At 44.1% G+C, this 18,314-nt stretch overlaps 1 protein-coding gene across 1 annotated transcript in view; it reads left to right on the top strand.

Moving 5' to 3' along the window:
* Nucleotides 1–232: 232 nt before the first annotated feature.
* Nucleotides 233–18,314, top strand: part of cacng2a (calcium channel, voltage-dependent, gamma subunit 2a) — a 58,359-nt gene continuing 40,277 nt past the window's right edge. Inside the window, exon 1 of the mRNA XM_062408993.1 lies at nt 233–2,193. Coding sequence (XP_062264977.1) covers nt 1,968–2,193 — 226 coding nt within the window. The 5' untranslated portion in view covers nt 233–1,967. The remainder of the gene's footprint in view (nt 2,194–18,314) is intronic.

Genomic DNA, 18,314 nt, shown 5'->3' with positions numbered 1-18,314 from the left:
AGGAGCCATACACGCACGAGTCTCCGCCTGTGCGCGCACAGATGCATGTGGGTAGTCCTCCATTCATCTATGGATAGAGAGAGAGAGTGAGAGAGAGAGAAAGAGAGAGAGAGAGAGAGAGAGAGAGAGAGAGAGAGCGCGCATCGCAACACCCCCTCCTTCCGCCCCCTCCACTCACAGAAACGGAATTAAAAAAATCTTTAATATCTCTCCAGCAACGAGCCACCGTTGCTGCAGCGCAGAGCGCGCACACATGCACACACACATGCACACAAATGCTCACACACAAACACTGTGTTGCCTTTGAAAACGTCGCCGGTGAGGAGGAGGAAAACTTGGCTGCAGAATTAGGGGAACGTCTTCATGCTGATATAAAAACAGATAGCGATAGGGGGCAGGCTATAACCTGGACGTCTTGAATTTGGCCTGTGGAACCTCTGCTGATATCGTGACAACACCAGCTCTGTGTGTCTGTGGAGCTGTGCAAGACCTGGTTGTGTAATATCTTTTTTTTTCCTCTCGTGCTTCCGCAAAGCGACCAAACCTGCAGCCGAGAGCGCGCGGATAGAAAGAAGGAGCAGGAGAACAAGAACAAAACGAACCAGAAGAAGAGGAGGAGGAGGAGCAGGAGGAGGGGAAAACGGGAGGATTGTAACGTTCATCAGAATTTATTTTGTTTCCTATTATATGGCGCAAGGGCTAAACAAACGGGACCGTCCTGGGTGTGAAGCTGCCACGGTGAATTTGGATATTCAAGCAGAAGCAGCAGCAGCATCCTCCTCCATCCACGGAGGAAGAGGGAGAAGCCACCTCGGCTGCGGCGGCGCACACACCGACTCCTCGTCCTCCTTCTGCCGGCTCTATGTCGAGTGATGGTCGGCTTGCCTTGCTGGATTCTCCCCGCTCTCTCCAGATCGTCGACGACCGAACCTCCTCTGACCGCAGACCCCCATTTTCGGCGGAAACCTACCCAGAGCGATAGGGCTACATATGGAAACTGGGGACCAAAATTTTAGGAAAAAGGAAAATCCAAGCGGTTGATTTAATTTATTGTAATTATAATAATCTATCAGGTTTCTCTTGTTTATGTGTGAGCGCGTTTCTTTTAAAGCCCGCTGATTAATGAGTCTGTTGACTGAGCCGATATTTCCTCATGCCATCGGGTTGATTTGTGAGCAGCCAGCCGAATATTGTCCTCACAGTAGGTCATTATAAAACCGCTTTTATTTCCTATCATCAGGACTCGGATCCGTCCATTTGTTTATGATCCTCTAATATGATAGCTTTCCCTGCTGTCCTTCGTTTCCCTTCCCAGTGTACCGTCACCTCTCTAGCTATTAAGAGTCTTGAGGAAAATCTTTGGACACATCTCTAATTCTTATTTCTTACTCGCTTCTAACTTAAGTAACTGCAACGCATTGTAAGAGACATATAGAGCCGTTGTACTGTAAGCCTGCAATTAATCTAACACCAAGGTCCGTCTCGTTGGTCCATTAGATCTCATGTTAATTCAGCTGTAACCTCTACAAGACAAGAAACAGGTTGTTCTTGTTGTGTTTTTCCCACTTTGGTTAATCTCACCTGCACCACCTCAAACACTGTTAATCCTGCACAGCTCATGTTTGCAGAGTGGCTGTTGTGTGGGTTGAATCTGCAGCTGCAGGCCTGCTGAGGTGCTGCCTGATCTCTCATCTTTATTTGTGAGGATCTAAAAGTAAGAACAAACGGAGAGGAGAGACACAACTGTGTCCTCCTCTCTTCCCTCCCCTCTAAAGAAATAACCCAGAATTTTTTTCTCTTGTTTTGATCCCTACCCAAACGCAACCATAAGGTTCCTACCGCATCCTCCTCCTCCTTCTTCCCTCTCCTTCCACTTGAGTATATCCCGTTTTTTCGGTTTGGTGTGGTCCCGCAAATTTTCAAATATTTACTTCCTGTACATCAAGAGGAAAGGGGGTCCCCCTTTCATGGAATGCGGAAACATGGGTCTGTTCGACCGCGGTGTCCAGATGCTGCTGACCACGGTGGGAGCATTCGCGGCCTTCAGCCTCATGACCATCGCAGTCGGGACGGACTACTGGCTGTACTCCCGCGGCACCTGCAGGTCCAAGTCCATGAGCGAGAACGAGACCAGCAAGAAGAACGAGGAGGTGATGACCCACTCTGGCCTGTGGAGAACGTGCTGCTTGGAAGGTAAGAGCAAAGACATTTTCTCGCTTTTCCCTGACGTGCTCTTGTCTGTGGGGTTTGGAGCTGGCTGCCTGCACTTCCCTCTTCCACGACACTAGAAGTTCAAGGATCCTTTTGAATACCTCCACAGGAAATACACAACATGAGTGTGAGTTTGAAGTTTTGTCGACCAGCACGGATAGGAACATATTTCCAGAAAAACAACCTCGATGGGTTGCAATATAATCATCAGATCATGATTTTTACTTTATTTCTGTAACTAAAACGTTGATCCCTCTGATAGAGGGCCAGAAAAGATGACAAATCACTCTTTCCCTGACATGAAACACACTTACCTTTTGCAGGGTTGTGCTTCTTCATATTGCTCAGAAGATCCACACTAATCCATATCTTTTGGGGTGTTCCGCCTTGAAATCCCGACTGATGCAGTTGTGGTCAGGACTTAAGCTCCAGCAGCGAGCGTTAAGTAGGCTTCTGGATGCAGACTGAGGCTGTTCCTGCGAAACCCACTCTGCAACAGTTTCACCAGTCAGATATTAGAATCTAAATCATGAAATAATAACATATTCACATGCAGCAGTAAGGGTGGGACTGGCATCGTATATATCAACCTGATATACCGGCAAATCAATACTCTGGTCTCACCCTAATTAAGGGGAACTCCAGGGGAGCTGTCCCTTTAAAGAGGATGTGACCCTGGAACAGCAGGTTGGACAGGGTGTTTGTTTTCATTGTGAAAAGTCATGGCGGCAGAGATGCGGACGTTTCTGTGTTGACCCCCTCGACACCCTTGATGATGACAGGGCTGCCCGTCATGTAACCTTTGACCTGTCTGGGTTCAGTGATATCCGAGGTGTCAAACGGCCTCACCTGCAGAGTCCGCACCATCTGACGGAAGAAACAAGTGTAATTTCATGCAGCTGTAATCAATATCTTTACACTAACAACTTATAGGAAATGACCATGGATAGATAATGTGGAGGAGGTCACTTGTAGTAACAAACCTACCGAGAACTCCAATAGCACTCAGGCAGCATGGAACTCCAACAAGCACAACCACATTTAAGTAGATCCAGATTTTGACTTGGATCCGCACCAAATTGTACATACTCATAAATATCAGTCATCTTAATATACCAGATTTTTTTCATCAAGAGTCTTGAATTATTCTCTAAGAAATCAATGAAAATGTGGAAAAACCCTGTATAACATAGAGAAATCTGAACAAACTATCATGGATCTGCCCCCTAATCTGGATCTTTGTTCATACTTAATGGTAATTGACTCCACGGAGTGACAACACAAAAACAAACCTGGACGGACAACACCTGGATCTGTTCCCCACTGTCTAAGTGCCTACCCCACCCCACTGTATAAGTGCTCCTGAGCAAGGCACCTTACTCCCCCAACACCTGCTCCCCGGGCGCTGTGCATGGCTGCCCACTGGTCTGTGTGTCCTCCTGTGTTCACCAGATGGAACAAAAGCAGAGAACAAATTTCCCCCCATTTGCATGTCGTGTGTGTGTGCATGTGTGTGGGACCAATAAATGTATCTTATCTTATCTTATCATCTGTAAAGTGAATATCAAATGAGTGTAGTGGAATGAAATGTTGAAAATATCCATTCGCCACATCTACACATCAGCTGTTCCAGAGAAGCTGCTCAGGTGCTGGCAGCAGACACCTCTCTTCAGTCCAGATGTGACTGTGTTTGTTAAGAGCTCTGTGAATATTCTGGGATGTAACCCTGAGTGCTGACACTTAGCTCTGTGCCCGCACAGTTCCATTAATGCACATAGGATTAATCACAGCTGGAGTAATGATGACCAGGACGCCATCATTTAATTGGCCAATAAAACAACAAAGAGTCAAGATGAGATCAAAATGTCGCACTCTGGGATTAGTGTGTGTGCGTTTGTATCTACACAATGAGCCTCCTGCTTTGAACAAAGGATCAAAATGGCAGGAAATAAACCCACATTTATCATTTGTGATTCATGAGTGATCCCCAGAAAAAGCAGAAGAGTGGGAACAAAAAGGAGGCCACCACATTTCATTACTGGGGTCAGGTTCATTTAAATTCTAATTCAGATGACTTCCTGCTCAGGAAATTGAGTTCTGAAAAGCTAGTACATTTAATTATAGGTAGTTTGTACATCTTAGACCAAGAAATCGGGGGGGAAATGGAAAAATTGAAACGTAGAGAGCGGATGCAGCTGTGGGAGAGGCAGTGATAAGCAGCCTTTTTCCAGCACACAGAGTCAGGAGGAGTGATACCAAGTTTTACGTTTCAGATGTTAATTAGGCCTCAGTTTGCTGCTCAGCTCCATTAATTCAAAGTGCCAAGATGACTAGTATTCATCTCTCCCCCAGCTCGGCTCAAATAAAGTCTTCCTGGTGATCAGGCGCCGGCTGCGGCTGTGATCGCTGTGTCCTATTCACAGTAGAGCGTGTAAACTGTGTGTTTGGCAGCAAAGGCACAGACACACAAACACACACACAGACACACACACACACACACACACACACACACAGAGCTTGTAGAGTATACACGGGTGGATTTGTGTTTGTGTAACCAGTTGCCAGAGAGGAACCTGTGAGAAAGGAAGCCCCATACTGGGTTCTCACAGTCTGACCTTTGCTTCACTAATTGTCCGGAGGGGTTTTATGTTCGAATGCAAACGTACAGCCGGAAAATTCCCAGCAAGTGAGTGGACGTGCTGTTGGTGCATCTAATGTGCCTGACGTGAAACTGAAAGAATCCAAATATCTCAGGATGAAAAAGAGGAGGCTTATTTCCTGCCTCCTGCATGCTGCATGTTCTTTCTATGTGAAAGATAGACAGACAGGAATGTGTATCTCTCATATGGATGAATCCACCGACCATTTTAAATAATATCACAGGGCTTTGCTTAAAGCTTGAGATGATTTCCAGACAGTATCTCTGACTATTTCAGTTCTCTGAAGCCTGCACCTATTTTTACTACATATTTTTTATGTTGATACCTTGGAATGTGTTAAACTGTTCTGTATGTTCAGTTATTGTGGATCCACAAACACAGATGAGGTTTCAGACAGTGTGGGTGCAGAGAGAGACCCTGCTGATGAATTGGTCCCTGGACGACTCTGCTTCTCCACCACTGCCATGCTCTCTAGGCTAGGTGCACCATGCTGCTTTTGCCGCTAACCTGAGGCGTCCATCTTTAGTACAGTGCCACCCATCGGACTCCTAAGTAGTTGCAGGATGAGACAGCTGGAATCGGGGAGGGGAAATGTGATAAAGGAGGGTCAAAGTCGTGTCTGATGCTTTGTCTTATATTACCTGTTTGTTGAAGAAACGTGTCTGTTAAGGTTCATTATTCAACCATCAGACAGTTCAAATTATTAAAAGAATCTTAAAATCATCCAAAATGTTATTGTCAGCCAATGAAGTGAGGCAAGAACTGGATGGATATGGGTCTGGGACACTAAGATACACTAATTCATGTATTTGGATGAAAGGCTTGAAGAAAACCAGATGCTTGATTCCTGCATAGTTTCTGGCCTTAGAGGTAAAACTGAGGGCAAACAGGACCCACTGCTGCCCAGAGAGCTTTTTTTTATGACAACATTAGAAACATGATGAACGCATCTGTGTTTCTATCAACTCAGATCTTCTCTCAGCTGATAGGAGACGAAACTGTTTACAGAGTAATCAGAGCAGGGGCTTAGCAGCAGTATGACCTTTGTTTATAGATTTTAATGACGTGTTTTGGTATGTTTCTTTGGGGTCGGTTTGGTTTAATGTAGGGCCCCCCAGGTCCCTCTTGTCTGAAATGCTCCTCTTGTCTGAAATGATTTTTGATGCAACCTTCACAAACAAGATCACGGATAGATGATGATTAATTTTGTGACGTAGACACAGCGACTCTTTCTTTGTAGAGTGTTTTTCCACCCGACGCAGGTTATGTAGAAAAAGGAATTCTACATTAAAAAAAAATGATTTTCCTGTTTGAATTTTTTAACCACACATGGCTGCCACTTCAGTGTGGCCTCCCACAGCTTTTGTCACTCAGTTCACAGTTCACGCTTCCTCGCTCATGATTTTATGTATGAGCATGTGGGAGTATCAATGTAGTGTACATTCATGCAGCTGAAAAAACATGTGGGAGTATGTGTGTGTGTGTGTGTGTGTGTGTGTGTGTGTGTGTGTGCGTGTGTGTTTGTGTATGTGTGTACATGTTTGTGAGTGTGTTCTCTGCAGCAGAGAGGCAGGATGAGATAAGAGCAGATAACTGAGCGGCGGAGGAGAGCGGGATTAGTCTCATCGTCCAATCAGATAAGGATTACTCAGCTTGAGTTTGCCCAGCCAGGCTAATGTCCCGGCTCATAAGAGGCATTATGCTGCATTATGACGCCGATCCACTGCACACCCAGCAGCATGGGCCAGATTATTGTTTGACAGAAGTTGAGAGCAGCGTGGATGGGAACATGTATGCGGCGCCACTTGTTGAGGCAGAAACGCCCCCTTCTCTCCTCCATCAGCATGGTGTCACTACTAGCCCCTCATCTGATAACAGCCTGCGTAAAGTGACTGAGCTCTATTGCTCTGCACTGTCACTCTGCCCTGCAGCCGGCGATGGATGGGATTCATTTAGCCTTCTGCTGGAGCTCCGCTGAGACTGCAGACGGCCAACACAACTGTTTTATTGGTCTCCACCTCGCCCTCTCTATTGCCCACAAAGGCAGGCCCAGACATAACGGATTTAGGCTGAGGCCAGCGGCGGTCCAAGCACCGCGCAGGACAAACACACTGTGGATGCAGGGTATCAGTGTAGAGGTTATTGATTGTGTTTGAGTGCAGCGTTAGGTCTGTTATGGTAGCTTTCCCGATCAAAGTAGGTTTGTTAACGGTGCTTCTATGATAAAACACTTTCAACCAAGTCAACTTTGTGTATTTCTTTGACTTGTATGTTGTGTTAAAGGAAAAATATGATGTGTTTACAATACTTTACAATATAGTGTGTTTTACTGGTTATTATCTACACCTTCACCAAGAGGGTGTGTTGACACCCCTGTTTATTGTTTTTTGGTTAATCGGCTTGATTTAAAGCAAGATAACACAAAAACAGCTGAAAAAATTCCAGTGAAATATTTGGGTCAGAATAGATTCCATTTCAATTTGAGTCTGGATCTGATCCACAAAGTCTGTGATTAAGAGAGCTCCCCTCCTGCACAGAAAAGACTGAATTTCCTGAAACACCTCTTCAGTAGTCTGACTGATATTTTCTCGTCATTCTGACTTCATGTGCCTCACATTTGCATGATGCAGGCAAGCGGCTTGTCTGGAAAGCCTCCTAACAAATCCAGGTAACGTGAGACATTTCCTACACATGCTGGAAGCGGTTGACCATCACAAAAGAGTGGGCCAGCTGGCCAATCAGAGCAGATTGGGCTTTATCCTGTGTGGAGCCTTAAAGACACAGGAGCTAAAACCAAGTTTTGCAGACAGAGGCTGAAAGGAGGAGCTGCAGCAATGGTCATTGTGAGGAATGTGATGTGTTTTATGAACATTAAAGTTTGAATATAAGATCATTATTTGTGTAATTCCTCTTGTGTTGACATGTCTTAGTGTTTCTTTTCCCTCAGTACTGGTTAATGGACTCAGTATTTCCAGTATTGGGTGTCAGACACCCCTCAGGCCTCTGAGTGCAGGACACAGCAACTGCATGATGTTTTTATTCAAATTATTTTATGCATGCGCAATATTACAAATAGCTAGGGTAACATAAAAAAAAGTGTCTCTGTTTCCTGATTCACGTCTTGGCACATTCAGTCATCATAGTATCCATGAAAAAAAAATAGGTGTAGATTAAAATCACAGACTTAAGGCGAAATGATAACTGCCCGAATTCAGGCCAAATCATCTGGTTTGCCCTCTGCTGGCTGGCTGCAGTATAGATGATAAACCCTGCCCCCTCCATGTTAGCAGACAGGACATGGACCAAACTAAAAAGTCAAAATATGTTTAAATACATTTTCCATCATTTTAGGTAGTTGCTATATTACTGATGTATGTTCAAGTGGTCATTTTTCGGATAAGTTTTGTTTTAACTAGTTATTGGATTATATATAGAGGGGATGAAATGTCTTGATTGACAGCTGAGACTGACTCTAGATTGGTTGAGAGCATGTATTGGTGGGACCTCGGTACTCTGACACCAAATTATGTCATTTTTCGTCAAACAGGAAGAAGTGGAGACGTGTTGTCTATCTTTATGTACAGTCTATGATCCAACTGTAGCCATGGTAACAGTAAAAAAAAGTACATGTGTGAGCCCTACGTGTGCTGCGTCTAGATATATACCTGATATCGATCGGTTTGTAGAAGGTCTGACGTCAGTGTGTTGTAAATTCAGACATTGAATTATCTGGACCGGGACCACCTCTTTTTGGTTGCACAAAATGTTGGTCCGTTAGTCTGAGCCATGGTCCTAGGAACCTTTTGCACCTGTTTACTTTGGTTCAGACTAAACTGAAATGTCCAAAGTTCCATATCAATCAAGAGTGTGTGAAAGTACCCTTCAACAAACTTATAGGGACATATGTTGGCATTAAAAGTGCAATATGAGGTCCAACAAGTCTTTAAATAACCTGTTGAAACAGCTAGAAGTAACAATTCAATAAGAAAACTACAGCACAGACTCTTATACATGAAGCTTCCACAGTTTTTTAAGTGCTGCTGTTGGTTGAGAACTTTAACAAGATGTCACGCTACTTAACTTGTATCACAATTTTGTGTTTTACACAATACATACATAGTTATTGTAATGTTGCGACAGCAGGACCAGAAAAAATAGGGGTTTAAAGTACACACTGTTATGACCCTTGTGTATTAATAGTCATGTCTTGGTGGCAGTGTTCAGTCGTCCTGATGGAGCCTCAGCGATGAGATGGATGGTGGACGGGTGTGATGGCACTGTAATTGGTTTAGTAAATGATTAATGGCTCAGATGGCGTTGATCGATGGGAGAGGGGCAGTAAACTTAGGTGGCCCTCTCCCATAAATGCTGTCACCTGTTCTACCTCCGAGACCCCAACAACAGTTTCTCAATCCACAGAGCCTTCTGATTATACATTTGAAAGATTTAAACAGAAGATTGAGCATCATAGAGAAGCATTTTTTAAGTTACAACATAACAATTATCATCACATCATCATCACAGCCAGCAGGACTGCATGTGTGTGTCTAGCCTTGATTTACACGTTATTTCTAGCTGCACTGGGTGCTGTTGGGTGGGATCTATCTTTATCCGACATGACTGGATAACAAATCAATAAAAAACCTACCCTGGGCCAGTCTCTGTGTGATCACACTGGGTGCAACCGCAGCATGACACTAGAAGCACAGGCTGCTTTCCCCCTGCTTGCAAGAGCATTTTCATGTTGCCGTAACTGTTCCTGTGAATCAACATGTTTCCATTTGATTCTGGCACATCGTTTTACAAGTGCAAAAGCTACAAATTTCAGCCATGTTTTGGCGAATTTCGACCAATGCTGTGATTGTTTGTCACAGAAAGATGATTGAAGACATGACTTATGCTGCAAGAGCAAAGTCCTTTCCACACCAGTCTTACATCAGTCAAAAACACACATTTTGCACACACATTTACCTGAATTAATCAGACAAATAAGGATGAGCTTCAATAACTTGTTTTTTTGCTAATAATTGTTAAGAGTCCATTTTTTCAGCATTTTTTTAATATATTCTTTTTCATTCACAAATGTTCTGGGATTGAAGTGGTGACCTTGGACGATAATAGGCAAATAATTGAGAACAATTTAATTGGATAACTCTTTTATGAAATTATTCATTAAATAATACATTTATGTGAATTGGCCTGGGCTGTGTGAAAATATAACAAGCACCTTTATACTTCGACGTTCAAACATTAAAGACAAAATAATTTAGTGAGTCATCAACAACAACTGTTGTTAATAAGCATTAGAGGAAGATTCTAGGTTTTAGGTGCAGGTTAAATTTTCCTTTGACTGAAGCGTTAAAAATAAACTGATAAAAACAAAGTGACTTTCAAACTACTGCTGTTATCAAAGGTCAGAGGTCAAGAGCATAAGAAGAGAAATCATTATAGTCCACAGTTGCTGCCGTGTATTTGCTCTTTGCTTTTGTTTATCAAACAAATGTTGCTCACTTGAAAATGTTAAGTTTCCAGGTTGAAGTGGTTTGGATAAGCACTCGATTTTCAGTGAGATTGCATTCTGATTACATAGAATTGATCCTCTTACAATGAAAGTGTAATTACCAGCAGGCCAATCTCCGATTGCATCGCAGCAGAGCTCCCCTGCGTTCCACTCTGCCAGCCATATCCTTAAGCTTTGCAAACATCCCAGAGAGACCCTGTAGTAAATGATAATTAACTGCAAATACAATCCATTCATTTTAAGGAGGTGCATTTCACTCCCTTTATTTATTTATTTATGTTTTTTTCAATAGCAGAGAGAAAGTACGGCAATCTGCCTTTTGATTAATTGGCGGTGTCTGTGGTGCAGTTCATTTGCAATCTATTACACCGTGTTTGCTTTGTGTCAGAACGCAGCCCAAACACACTGCATCATCTCAGAGGTGGGGTAGGGGGAAAATCAGAGGTCTATTGGATGCTTTGCCCCTGTCTGCTAATAACAATGCTAATAATAATAATAATAATAATAAAGCCCAAAATGCAGATACCTTTCATTTTATACACAGGTTTGCAGTCAGAACCAATGAACAGTTCCAAAAACACACAAAATCAAAGACGAAGTCAGAAAACTAAATTTGGCAAATAGCTCCCGGGAGAACAAACATGAGGAAACGTTGACAGAGAAACTGACGAGAGGAGGCAAAACTAAATGCACAGCGTAAACCTGAGAGATGAAACTAATGAAGGCAGAGAAGTTCATAAATGAAGGAGGGAAACCAGACAATCACAGGAAGTGAGACAAACACTCAAGAGAAGTTGTACAAAGTCAACAGGAAAAGATGAACTCAAGGTTCAAAGAAAGAGAATTCGAAAAATCCAAACACAAAGGGATTATAAATCTGATCAGATGGAAAAATGACTCCATACAACAGAAAATCTTTCAACAGACTCAGCAAAGGATGCCTGTAAATATAATTCAGTACAATAAAACTCTCCTGCATTTTAGTGAAGTGCTTTGAGTTTACAGTTTTATTGCTTATTATTTAAAATAGATTTTCCCTTCAGACAGAACACTTCAACTGTTAAACTGTGGCTGACGCTGATGTAAATATTGTCTATATATAAATATATATAAATATCTTAAGAAACAAAAGGACAAACAGAATTGAACAGCGTTGACAAAGACGTTCCCACCTCTTGACACCCGGCCGGAGAGCTGCTGACAGTTCTGCGAGTGTCATTGAAGCCCAAGAACCTCCCCAGACTGAGAGTCTCGGGCCTGGGCCGAGGTGAGGCCGGAGGGCTGGAGGTTCCTGTAGCCGGAGTGAGGGTCATCGCCCGGAGCCGGCTGGAGGAAAGAGGAGGGAGGCTCGAGGTCGTGTATGAAACACATATACAAATCTTGATGGGGAATGGAGGTATCAGATATCTTTGGTATTCGACAGCCAATGGGATTTATTTGTATTCTGTACAACAAGGCAAAGAAACCAGACAGTGCTGTAATTTCAGACCGACGTTTGATCAAACACCATTGATTCTTTTTTTGTATATAATTCAGTAGTCTGCTCTGAAGGACAGAGGAATTTCGAGGTTGTGTTTGACTCCTCACTTTTGGCCTCCATCTTTTCTTTGATTGAGATGATAAACTGTACACAACACACAATATCTGAAGATAAACCTTGTCTTTGTTTTACTCACTAATTATTAAATTAGACAAATCTTAATGGAAGTGATTTCATGAAGAGAGTTCTGGAGGCTTTACGAGCTCTAATATTCTGAACACTCCTCACTTTCCTCTTACTCTCCATGGCTGCAGCTCCTTTTTTCAGACCTTGTCTGAAGTGGTTTTAGCTCCTGTCTTTTTTAGGACCACTCCTGATTGGTCAGCTGGTCCAGTCTGTTGTAATGGGTCAACCGCTGGTGGAAATGGTTTTGTTAGGGGGCGTCTCAGAGAGCTGCTTGGTGTACGTTATGCAAATATAGGGCATTTTGAGGATTCAGACTTCTGACGAGGAGATTCAGGAGCAACGTTTCTTTCATATTTACTTTTTATATGAACAAAAAAACCATAGAACACACTAGTGGAGCGGAACAATGGAAAATTATTTTAATTAAAAGGGAATTCTCCCTTTGCGTCATTAAAAATGTAACTAATAAATATCTATTTATACATTTTGTTATTTTTCATCCATCCTGCTGTCTCTTTATTATGTTTGTGGAACAAAAGACCCACTTCTGAACAGTGAACGTATGGCTCATCTTTTCGTTACTATGTTGATAGCGAAGCCCTGGAGGTGCCAAAGTGGCCTTTTGGGGACGCCTGTCTGTCTCTGAGGACGTCCGAGCCGCCTGTCAGTGCGACGCTGCTCAGATGGCTGTTTACTGCAAGTCCAGGGTGAGTATTTACTGCAGCCGACAGGGCTGGCAGACCCCACTGTCACAGCAAATGGTGCTGTTGGGAAAACAAACAGTTGTAATGAGACTGTATCTGTCAGACTGGGCTGGTGAAAACCACCTCACTCCAACACACATGAGTCAAAGACGGAGACCAAGTCGAAAGGTTGTTGAGATCAAAGACGAGGTTCATGTAAAAACAGCTTGACATTTCGGTTTGAGTCTTTCTGGCACAAGTCGGGAGGAGGTTCTAACGTACGCCTGTAGAATTCCTTTAAATTTCAGCAAACGCTGAATGTGACCTAACTTTAATTGATTTAGACTCTGTTTGTTCTATCGCTCACACGTCTCCTTGGAGCAGCCTGATGGAGCGAGTTGGGTGCTTAACCTGAAGGATGATGATTTAATAGGCTTCCTACAGGAAATGATGTAAACCTGGTGTCTGGGAAGGGCTGACACTCGATTATTCATGTCTGGTGGCGGGACGCGTTCTGGGACTGTGAGCGCTCAGAGAAAGCGCGGGCCAACCTGCTGACGACGCGGCTGATTGTTGCCGGGATAAAAAAGACAGTGGCACTCGAATCCGCAGATCAGAGCAAACCAGGGGAATTTGTCAAAGTGAAGTCACCGCTGTTATCGTCGCTACATCCCGATGTAGGCGAGGATAAGGTGCTGCTGAGTCCACTGAGGAGGATGATGTAATTTCCAGTCGAGCATGATGCTGCTCTCCTCCCCCTCTCCTCATCCGTGTGTGCATGTGTACGGCGTGCGTGCTTGTGCGTGTGTGCAGGCATGTGTGCGAGCGCTCACCTTCACATCTCTGTGTTTCTTCGAGCAGCGAGGAAAAGGATGAATTTTTAATGAGCAGCAGCGTGGCTTCCTTTTGCTCTCTCAGATCGCTTTCCAGGACAGGGAGTCTCTCATGATCACAGCAGCACACACACACACACACACACACGCACACACACACACACTCACACACAAACACACACACACACACACACACGCACACACACTCACACACAAACACACACACACACACACAACGAACACATATTCACCTGGAAATGAGTGCAGATGTCACACAGCACATGCAAGTCTTTTTTCCTTCTTCCCAGCAGTGTGGATGTGAGCGAGAGTGACACCGGGTGCTGCTGTGACATTTTCCTGGGCCTTACAGTTGTGTGTCCGTAATCAGCTTTGTTTTGTGCGTATGTATGTGTCATGCATTACATCATCATGGTGAGGGCCTTGCACTATGCCGGTCTTTGGGATGACTCCATGAGCAAGTTGAGAGAATCAATCTCTTATGTACCCACAGTGCCCCCCCCCCCCCCCGCTCTGGGGCAGCTTGGCCACAGTGTCGCCAGCGTGTCTGGAATGAAGATTGTGGTCGGAGCCTGCAGAAGTTCCCGTCCAAAACCTTGTGTCTCAATCTATGGCTGAACAAAATGTTGAGAATAAGCGGCAGTAGTCTGGTAGATGTTGTGAGAGGCGGCGGTGGTCTAGTGGCAGAAACTTGGACTATGGGCAGAAAAGGTCTCTGGTTCGTCTCTGGTTCGACTCCACGGAGAGACAACAAAAGACGAACCTGGATTGATCTGTCCAAAAATCCAAGAGTCTCCCTACCCTGTCTAGTGCCCCTGAGCAAGGCACCTTACTCCCCCAACATCTGCTCCCGAGCGCCGTACATGGTCGCTCACTGCTCTGTGTGTCCTGCACCAGATGGGTCAAAAGCAGAGATTACATTTCCCTACCTGCATGAGTGTGCCTTTGCATGTCTGTGCATGTGTTTGGGACAAATAAATGCATCTTAAAAATAAAAAAAAAAAAAAAAAAAAAGAGTAAGTTTCTTCAAAAAAATTTAAATCCATATTCTACTGCTTGATGTGGATTTGAAGAGTAAATAGAGATCAGGAAACCTGAAAATGTACCTTCCCATATTTGTCTAAACAGGCAACAACAAATTGACGGTTGAGGTTTTAGATGGAGGGTGATGTAAAAAGTGGCTCTCGACGTCACTGTCTTCAATAGTCTGGTATGGGTAAAACATTTGTTTTTGGAATCAAGTTGTACGAGCCAAAATTTATGTTTTCTTTGTAGTGCTTTTATTTTGAAACTGAAATTAGTTCTTACACATTTATACTGTAATCGCTTATTTATATGTATGTAACTAATATCTATAATATATTTTCATTATTGTGTTTTCATATTTAGCTCAACAGCATGGTTCCAGAGGTAAAAATCTTATTCATTTTCAGAAAAGAGATTTTGATTGCTATAATATTGAAACCATCCAATGTAGGCTTACCACAAACTGCCAAATTCTATAAGAATTGTCCAATCCTCAGGTGTCACATCTATGATTGATGGAGCTTTCTGTGAAAAATTATGTCGGCTACGATCAGATAGTTCAGCGTTCCATTATGTTTACCAAAAAGCACACATGATTTCCCTTTGTATCACGTTGCTGTTTTTCAGGGATGAGTACAATAAAGTCCAAGTGGTGAAAATCACTACAACAATGTTAAATTCAAGTAGAAGCTGCGCCGTAAAAACCTAATTAACCTTCAACCTTTTTTCCATTTTCCTTACATTATTTTTTGTTTGGATTCAAATGTTTCACGGTCACCATTCAGCTTGTCGACCTGGTTCCAGGCTCTAAACTCTTTAGGATTTTCTAGGAAATATATTACCGGAAAAAAAGTCTTAACTGTTTGTGTGAACTGGTTGCTGTGGCTTTGTTTGTCATTGCTCTTCATCTGGAAGATTCCGACATGTATACATTCCATCAGCTGCCTCCGCTGCATGGTTGGTGCCCTTGAGAGGTCACTCGAACAAAAACGTTTGCTGATCACTGTACACATTTTCATTTCTCCCATTAACTGTATGCAGTCACTGGCACAAAGCAATGCACTGTGTGTGTGTGTGTGTGTGTGTGACTCTCAGAGTGAATGTAGGTCACACTCTTCCCCAAACGTCATCTGTCAAAAATGTGTTTGTAGCACGCAGAGGGGCAAGCTTGTCACTGTGAACGCTAACCGCTAATTAAAATGATTATCGAATGGAATTAAGTCCTGATCACATGGCCTGTCATCTCCTCTATCCAGACCTCTGCATCCCTCACCCACCCCCACCCCCACGCCACACCTTTTTTTCCTCAGAGGACATAATATTAAAGTTCTTCAGATGCTGCACGGGGGATTTAACTGAAGAAGAGGAGGAAACTATAAGAGGCGGGGAAGAATTGGCCAGGAGAGGACGATGTTTGTCTTGTATCAGGCCGTGAGAGGAGGGGAGTGGGAGGATGAGGGGGTGGGAGGTGAGGGATGAGGGTCTGGAGTGCACACACACACACACACACACACGCCCACACACACAATCACATACACTTAAAGTACATCCCCAGCAGCATTTACATACATCCAATGAAACAGAGAAATGGATGAATACATGCCTCCATACATCTAGTCATCTTGCCTGCCCTCACTTAAATACCCCCCCCCCTTCCTCCTCCCAGCATGCCGCGCTGCTCGCCGCTGCAGCAGGGCAAGAGATGACATGTGGACACTCACTGAATTGCCAATCGCCACCGACAGAGAGAGGGGGAGAGAGACGGAGAGAGAGGAGGGCAGAACAGAGAGACGAAGGGGAGGTGGTTTGACGCATCCCGACTGCAACCATTGGCTTTTTTTTTTCTACATTAAAGATTAGAGAAAAAAAAGAACTGCAGAGAAGCACTACACTGAATACTGGATGTAACCACCCCCCCAACACACACACACACACACAGAGACACACACACACACACACACACACACACTTTCAGCTCAGAAAGAGAAATCAATAGTCACAAATTAATCACTCTGCCCCCCGGCGATCGAAGGGAGGAGGTGAGGGTGGGGCCACAGAGCGGCTCGCTCACAGAGCTAACCTGTAACCGAACCTGTACGCTATGGAGAATTCGTCTCTTCCCCATTTTTTAACCAAGGCAGTCCAGGGGCCGGTTCTGAGCCAGAAACTAATCTGGAACCTGTTCTCTGTGTCTCACCAGTCAAAGAACTGTCTCTCGACTCTTGCACCAACACTTCGCTGGTCTATAAGAATGAACGGCTTATGTCAGGGGCTGGGGGCGGGGTTATCGTGGCCAACAAGACCAATAAGAACTACCAAAATATTGCGACCACCGATCTAACCATTGTGACCACCGCGAGTTGGTGCCAGTAAAGGTTTACAAAGCCAGGAGCAATATATGAGAAGAGAGTGTGCCAGTGTTGATGTTGTGCTTGAAGTTGACACTAGTGTCACTAGTGTCACTGGGAAATCAGAGATGTATTGGGTAATGTAATGTAACGTGGCTGGCTCTAACCAGTGGAGAATCAAAGTACAAGTACACGTATAGTTTCGACCCTAAGTCTTAACATATTAATATGCGACCTCTCACCCACAGTCAGCTGGGATTTGCTCCACCTCTGGATGGACAGATGGATGAGTCAGCCTGTCTTTTCTACAACAACCTCCACTATAAGGGCTCAGCAGTCAATCTTCATTTCAGTTTTTCCAAAGCACTTCCATTTTATGACACAGCGTTTGGTATATTTTCAAATGAGGGCTGAGACTTCATAAAATAAAAGTGAATAAGTTTGCGTTTTAGTGTTCAGATGTATTATACTGCCTCAGACAATTCAATTTATAATCCCGGGCACACAGAGCAGCTGCCTCACAGTGCAGGAATCTGTCTCTGCTGCTGATGTGTGATTTCAGGCCGGGCCACAGTTTTTGCCCCTCGGAGAACTCGCTGTAATTGGCAAATATTTTAAAAGGCGGTGAAGGTGACTGTGACAGAGCGCATGTGCACCTTCTGATTCCAAATGTTATCGGTGCTTTAAAAGTGGTGATTGACTTTGGTGGGAAAGCTCAAATGTCCTCTGGATGAGTCCATGAGGTCGCTTAGATGTCGACGAAGCTGCAGGAATCATGATCAGACTCTGTGGCACAGAGAGAGAGAGAGAGAGAGAGAGGGAGGGAGAAAGAGAGAGAGAGAGACTCACAATCACATTTATTGATCAGCCTGGCCGAAGCAGTGGGAATCATGTGAATCTGTAAACCGACCTGAGTAACGTTTTCCACTTGAGAGACATCCAATAGTTTCCAACACGGCGCAAGATTTGTAACGTGGGCAGTAGATATTGTGTTTACGCCGCACCAGCATCACTCACTCTCCCAGCCCCCCCCCCCCCCCCCCCGCTGATATTCATCAGCACCCGATCGGAACCGCAGTCACCTCACTTCACCTTTGCTGGAAATTGCAGCTCTGAGTTTCTGTCTTACTGCAAAGGCTTTCGTTATCTCCCCTCAATAACCTTATCTCGCGTACTGCTCGAGTGTTGCTGAGGTCGGCACTTCTCAGGAACAAGAGGACACTGATGGAATTATTTAAATTGAGCGAAAACTCGGTTTAAATCTTACTTTTCTTTTGAGGGGACAGAAAAGTACGAAGTGTTTAATGCGGAGCCGAATGTATCCGACCTGAGTAAAGTAGATGTCTCA

This window comes from Platichthys flesus, chromosome 16 (assembly GCF_949316205.1).
Source record: "Platichthys flesus chromosome 16, fPlaFle2.1, whole genome shotgun sequence".
In the NCBI taxonomy this organism is placed as follows: domain Eukaryota; kingdom Metazoa; phylum Chordata; class Actinopteri; order Pleuronectiformes; family Pleuronectidae; genus Platichthys; species Platichthys flesus.
This window is presented reverse-complemented; position numbering and strand designations above follow the sequence as displayed.